At 33.0% G+C, this 6,833-nt stretch overlaps 1 protein-coding gene across 2 annotated transcripts; it reads left to right on the forward strand.

Annotated features, from left to right (window-relative positions):
* Positions 1-690: 690 nt before the first annotated feature.
* LOC139899474 (uncharacterized) lies at positions 691-5,851 on the forward strand. 2 transcript variants are annotated; one of them, XM_071882300.1, is made up of 12 exons: positions 691-726; positions 1,921-1,991; positions 2,121-2,177; positions 2,346-2,387; positions 2,623-2,750; positions 3,686-3,805; positions 3,925-4,201; positions 4,341-4,397; positions 4,637-4,705; positions 5,112-5,186; positions 5,271-5,345; positions 5,541-5,851. In XM_071882300.1, the coding sequence occupies exons 2-12, from the start codon at positions 1,985-1,987 to the stop codon at positions 5,567-5,569; spliced, it is 936 nt and encodes a 311-aa protein (XP_071738401.1). In that variant the 5' UTR covers positions 691-726; positions 1,921-1,984; the 3' UTR covers positions 5,570-5,851. The 2 variants fall into 2 exon arrangements, with proteins under 2 accessions (XP_071738401.1, XP_071738400.1); XM_071882299.1 differs by lacking the exon at positions 691-726 and adding an exon at positions 727-809.
* Positions 5,852-6,833: the final 982 nt, after the last annotated feature.

Consider the following 6,833-nt stretch of genomic DNA (forward strand, 5'->3'; position numbering starts at 1 on the left):
TATGAAGGTTTTGGGGCAAAAAATTAAGGCTTTGGGGCAAAAAAAATCCACCGCAGGCAAAGTCGAAAAACCCAAATTTTTTGCACTGAAAATTGCAAATCCATTGGGAGCGGGCGCCCCCTTGTCCCTACATAAAATCCCCATTACTACATGCGATGACGTATGAGTTCGTCTTGAGTGTTTTCTCCTGAAGGAATGTAGGAATGTAACAGTTCATCTAAGGAAGCCATCGGGTGCGTGGGTTTTGACATTACCCCCAGTCAGTGACTCCAAACCGTCGTTGAAAAAAAGTTATATGTTAGATATATACGATGGACTAAATTATCCATTTTCATTTAGCTGAGTTCTTACCGCATTTTCCTGGGTGTCTGGAGGTCTCGGGTTCGAGTCTCGGCTTGGGATACTCATAATCCAATTTGGTTTGCAATTAGCTATGGACACTTGAGGGGGTCTCTTGAAATGACGAGTTCCTTCTAAGAGTTGTAGAACTTAAAAATGATCGGTGACTTCCTGGATTTGATCGAGTGCGTAGTTTGTGTTCCTCGCCGTTCAAGAAAAGATATGCTGGATTGGATTAGTAACATAAAACCGAATAGAATAAAAGCCCATACTCTCATCCGGCCTGCTTATTATTATTATGAGTCACAAGCCCGTTTAACGTGAAAAAAGGTAAAAACTACTGGTGATAGGGTTTATCTTCTTATTTGAGCTCTAGCCGCATAAAAGGTAAAAACTACTGGTATTAGGGTTTTATCTTCTTCTTATTCTTAATTTAGCTCTAGAAGCAGGGAGGGTAATTAGTTTAATCGGTAAGCTTAGCTACTCCATCAATATGTAATACGTATAATTTATTATTCAGTTGCGTACTTACTTGCTTATAAATTATGTTGATTAGTTGTTGCTCTATGGTTAAATTAAGAGGGTTATTTTTTTGATTTTTGATTTTTGATTTTTGAATGGCTGCTGCTGTGAATAGTATCGATGAACCAAAAAAAATAATCCGTAGTTACTAATAGCCTTTGGTTCGAGGTATTTCATGGGATTTTCATTTAAAATCTTTGACAAAACATTATTTTATCTCATTTTTTATATCGCTAGTTATTCCCTTCAATTTTCACCGGATCCACCCAGCTACCCTACCCGTCTTCCTTCAATTACATGAACTAAGAGTTACATCTATTACTTTGATGTTTTTGTTAATTTTGTACTTTAATCTTTGGTTATAGATCTGCTTCTCTATTTTTTAAAGTTGTTATTTTCTTTGATTTTTGGTACAAAAGGTTTTTGCTTCCCCTGAATTACATTGGAGCACTATTAATTTTGTAAACTATATATTTCTATTGTATTGTTTTTATATTTATATTTATATTTATATTCAAGTGCCTCCATGCTCTGCTCAAGGGGCAGTACCTTTATACATCTTTAAAAAAACTTTGCTAATATTCTGAATTGCTGCACGATGTGTTGATGTTGGTTTGAAGACGTTAGCAATAGCAAAGATAATCACCAAAAATTGGTGCAGTTTCTTGGCTATTGTGAAGACGTTGAGGATATATTGGTCAATTCAATGAAATCCTTTGAATGTAAAATGTGAACCAAACAAGTTTTAAGGATTCAACTCCTTAGAGATTTCAAATTCTCGAACCAAGAAAATTTTATGGATTGTTGTATATATAAAATATATAAAATTAAATTTGATAGTCTGATTGTTGGGACCTCTCTTACAACACTAGGTGAACATAAGTTATATTGAAAAATTGTTGGTCTAAGGTTAAATTAAGAGAGGGTTGGATTTTTTGATTTTATCGCTGCTGCTGCTGCTGATTGTTGTTATTACTGTACAACACTACATGAACCTTTGATTTGAAGGTGTTATTCCTACTGCACATATTAATTTTTATGTTTTGGTTATGTATGCAGCTAGTAATAAATATTAAATATATATATAACGAAGACGTTGAATATCAGAGTCTACTACAAAGATATGAAAGGTTGGTTACACTAACTTGCATATCCCTCTATATAATTAATAATAATTGCTACATGTATGTATCCGCACCTTCTTATATATTGTGCTTGTGGACTAATTATTAACAATAACTGAGCATCTGATTTTTCAGGTCTGAAAAAATGCAGCACAAATGTCAACTTGGGAACAAAGCAAAAACCAATGAAAGGTATGATTCTATTTTCATTAATTAATACTCCGTCTAATTATTAGTACATGCATCCTAAGTGTATGTATGTATCACCTGATACTAAGTATCTGGCTATATATTGGCTAGCTACGCCATGTGTGTATCACCTGATGCAACAACATCTTTTTGTTTGTTTGTTTGTTTCAGTATGTTCATGTAAGAAGAAAAACAAGGGGGTAGATAAACAAGGTATCCACTCTAAACAACAATATCGATGTCTATCTTATTACTTACTGCACATCAACCTTTTTTTATTATGTAGTAACAGATTTAGTATATTTTACTCGTGTTTTTTTTTTTTTTGACTTATTTAAGTAGCGTGTTTAGGTCCTTATTAGTTGCAAAAGGTCTTGAGATAGTATTTTTTTTTTTTTTTAATATACATATATATATATATATATATATATATATATATATGTTTCAGGAGGTTATCTTGTTGATGAACCTGTGTTGGATAAAAACATTAACAAGTCTCCAAATGTCTACAAAGTTCCTTTGAAAGAAGAGGACCACAAAAGTTGGCTTGAGTTTAAGGAGCTCGCTAAGGAGATGGTGTGTACTAGATTGTGTGTGTATATATATATATATATATATATATATATATATATATATATATATATATATATATATAGGGGCAGGATCAATGGGGAAGTAACCAATCGGGGGGAAGCGGGGGGAAGCAAAAATTTTTTTTTTTTCGTTTTTTTTGAAATTTTTTTTTTCCGGCATCGAGATCACACGAAAATATGAACATTTAGAAGAGACACTTCGTGATGAATGTTATTATTTAGGCGGGAAAACGACCGACAAAAATAACATTCAAGATAATATTGTTCGTGAAGAATATGAACGTTTTTTTTCATGTTTTGTGAAGTAAAATTTAGCCCGATTTAGAGTTTAGGGTTTAGGGTTTGGTGTTTTGGGTTTATTCCATAAACCCAAAACACCAAACCCTAAACCCTAAACCCTAAACTCCAAACCGTTCGTGTTAAAAACTCAATCTAAATCCTAAATCTAAACCCTAAATCTAAACCCTAAACCCTAAATTTCTAAACCCTAATATCTAAACCCTATAAACCCTAATATCTAAATCTAAACCCTAATATCTAAACCCAAATAGCTAAAACCTCAACATACGCTCGAAAAACACGATAATTGTTATATATTACTTCTTCGAGCGTTTTCCCGCCAAAATAAAAACATTTATCACAAAGTGTCTCTACTAAATGTTCATATTTTCATCTCATCTATAATGTTCGTGAACAAAGTTTTTTCAAAAAACGAAAAGAAAAAAAAAGTTTTTGCTTCCCCCCGAATGGTTACTTCCCTCTTGATCCTACCACTATATATATATATATGTATATATATATATATATATATATATATATATATATATATATATATATATTAACTAATTCATCATTCTTTAAAATTTTCACATACATACATAACAGTGACATCCTGTCTGCTGTGTTCATTAATGACAGCCTATTGCTGATAGACTTACACCAATGTATTTTAGGGGATGGCCAATTAAAGTTGATCATCCTTTTGTAGCTGTTATACGCGATTTCACCATTGCAGCTTTCAATGAGGTCATCCAAATGGTATATTATTTCTTCCTAACATTTTTATCAGAGTCCGATTCTATTTTTTTTTTTTTTTTTTTAAATCTCTCTACTGTTTTTTCTACAATATATAAATATATAATCAATCTTTGTTGCAGTACGTTAAGAAGAACCGGGAAAACAACAGCATGTCTCATCCTGAGGTTATGAAGTGCACATTCATAAATAGGGACGATCACTATTTCTTCTACATGGAGATGGAAGCAATTGAAGAAGGGATTTTGGGGGTGTACGATATCGCAGTTGCATGTGATTATAATAATGGTACCACAACCTTGCTCCAAAAAATACTTGTCGACACTACCCCAACTGGTAAGATAGCAACGCTGTTGCCTCGCCTGAATAGCCTCAAATCCGAATACGAAACATTCATAGGTTAGTAGGTCACTACTGTACTTCATTATTAATTAATTAAGTACTTTATATCCTAATATATTGTAAGTCAATTGAACTGAATGGAATGAATTATTTTTGACAAGAATAACTTGTAGTATCTGTCACTTTGTGTATCCAGCTGTGAAGAAAGACATAGAGATCAAACTGGAGAGAGTAAATGATTCCATGATTAAAGGTTTTTATTTAATACTCCTCCTTTTGAAATTTTTTACAATTTCCGCTATATCATATCATATCATGCTTGCTTGCTACATACATATTTTGCTAACCTGTGATTTTATTAACTGAATTACAAAATCTATCACCTCTACCATGTTATTGATAATCATTCAGAAACAGGTTTATAAGAGGAGGTTGGTTTTTGTACCTCCTATTTTTATCTCAACATTTTATCTTATGTTTGTCGTTGTGCAGGTAAGGTTAATGAGAAAGTAGCAGCACCTAAGTTGATTCACCTCAAGAAAAAGTACACAGCTATAAGAGGTTCCTTTTAATACTTCTTCTCCATAATCAAATATTGCACCAACATTTTATTTTATTTAAAAGCAAACCAGATGTGAAGTGGAGCCACATTTGTCCGGGCAATTGGGTTCAATGGATCCCCACTCGACAACATATCTTCTTATAGTCTTTAGTATAGTTCATAAGATTAATAATTTACATAAGTTCTCCCCCGGTTATCCTTTGACCCTTTCCATGGCCACCCCTGGACATGCTTCTAGCAAGGTTTGACATAATTGCATATATTTATTGACATAATTGTTCCGATAAAGACGATATTAGGACCCCAACTACTAGCCTATCTTGGAATGGTTTGTCTGTCTACACACACACACACACCCCAATTCTTACTTAGTAAAGTGTTACATTGTGGCCGTTTACACAATAGGTAAATGCGAGCTGCTTTATCGTGAGATTGAGTCGCAAATACCAAAAGGTTGGAGCAAAAGGAGTGCTCCAAGAGGTAATTAACACAACACTTTTCTGTTTCGGAAACATGTACATGCATAGCCGGGGTGTTTAAATACTATCCTCAATCTATTTACAGACATAGTTGATGATGGTCCGTATAGAGGTTTGATAAAGAAAAGACATGGTTACGACTACTATGTTTGCTCGCCAGGTTAGCTTCTTTTAACATAAATATACTTACGTATTAACCTAGTGATCTCTTATATAAGTATACCTGGCAAACGGGTGGTCAGGTTGGTTTGGTTTGGGTAACAGTTCAAAACGGTTTTGGGTCGAAACGGGCCAAAATTTCAAACGGGTCCTGGTTGGGTCCACTTATATATATCTTTTAATTTCTACTTGTCAGGATTTTCGATCTACCAATATATTGGGTGAATGCTTGTGGCGGGTCTCCTCGAAGAAATTGGCAAGGCATAAGATCTATGCGAGTAGAATTGATATATGATCTGCTGCTTCTTGTGGTGATGACTGATGACTTTCTAATAATATTTAGTATATTTATTTATATTTATATTTATGTTTATTAAATCTGATTTAATCGTTTTAAAATGTTCAATGGTTGAGTAGCAACAATCACATACAGATTGCTTGCTTACTCTTCTCTCTATTTATATCACGTTATGTATTTCCTTTGGATCCAATTGTATTAGTTTATCATTTTGGGTTTTACTTGGAACATATAATATGAGTTGTTGTGTTAACTCGAAAAGAACAGATAATCTGACCCCACAATCTAGTTAGTGTATGTAGTTAATCAGGAATACACTTGAAACATATGGTTTTGTATTAATAGACCTTTAAATATTTGATTTCAAAAATCTCAGTGATAAAATTGTTCCTCGAGTTGAGCTAAAGTTTGCATCATGGCGATACTTCTCTTGTGGTACTGTCCGCCTTTGATCAGTTTGTGGCCACACATTTGATGTAACACGTCACCTTATTAATTAACACGTCACCTCAATTGCAATGCTTTTAAAATTGGAGACATGTTTACGCAATAATTAAAATCAAAGTCTTTTTTGGACAAATGAAAAATCGATATTCGCTTTATCTGAAAAAAGTAGTGTAGTTTTTATGTTACTTTTTAGGCAATTTGCTAATTTTTATCGTTTACTTTGGAAAATAGTTATCTTTTCCTACTTTTTAACCTAACCTCTACTTACATTCTGCTCACAACCCTCCTCAACAAGATTTTCCATTATAACCTCAACTTTGTCACGTCATAGTCATTACTCAAAAATAACTTCACTTTTCACTACACGTCACAATCAATATTATTAGCTTATTCATTTATTTGTTGTCTAAAAGGAGAAATCTATAACTCATTACTGAAAGAAACACTCGTAATTAACAAGCCTATAACGTCTTCCTGAAGTCGTTCGATAACAATACCGGCCTCCATTTCATTAGGACTTTTAATGGTGGCTGAAGGTGAAGATAATTAACATGATTCTTATAATCAACCTATCAACTTCTTAATGCGATGTCCTCTTTATTATGTAAAAAAATTTCTTGAGAATAGCTGTTGTTAAAAATCTCTTCGTTATGTATATAAAAATAAATTCTAAAAAAATAATTCGTATATAATAATTTATAAAATATAGTAAATGCAAACGTACATCCAAGGCATAATTTTCTC

This window comes from Rutidosis leptorrhynchoides, chromosome 3 (assembly GCF_046630445.1).
Source record: "Rutidosis leptorrhynchoides isolate AG116_Rl617_1_P2 chromosome 3, CSIRO_AGI_Rlap_v1, whole genome shotgun sequence".
Classification (NCBI taxonomy): Eukaryota; Viridiplantae; Streptophyta; class Magnoliopsida; order Asterales; family Asteraceae; genus Rutidosis; species Rutidosis leptorrhynchoides.

What these genes read in the sequence shown, in the direction of transcription:
- LOC139899474 (XM_071882300.1), top strand. An exon ending in TCAATGAGGTCATCCAAATG is followed by an intron (nt 3,806 to 3,924) that starts GTATATTATTTC and finishes TCTTTGTTGCAG; the next exon opens with TACGTTAAGAAGAACCGGGA. An exon ending in AAAGTACACAGCTATAAGAG is followed by an intron (nt 4,706 to 5,111) that starts GTTCCTTTTAAT and finishes TTTACACAATAG; the next exon opens with GTAAATGCGAGCTGCTTTAT.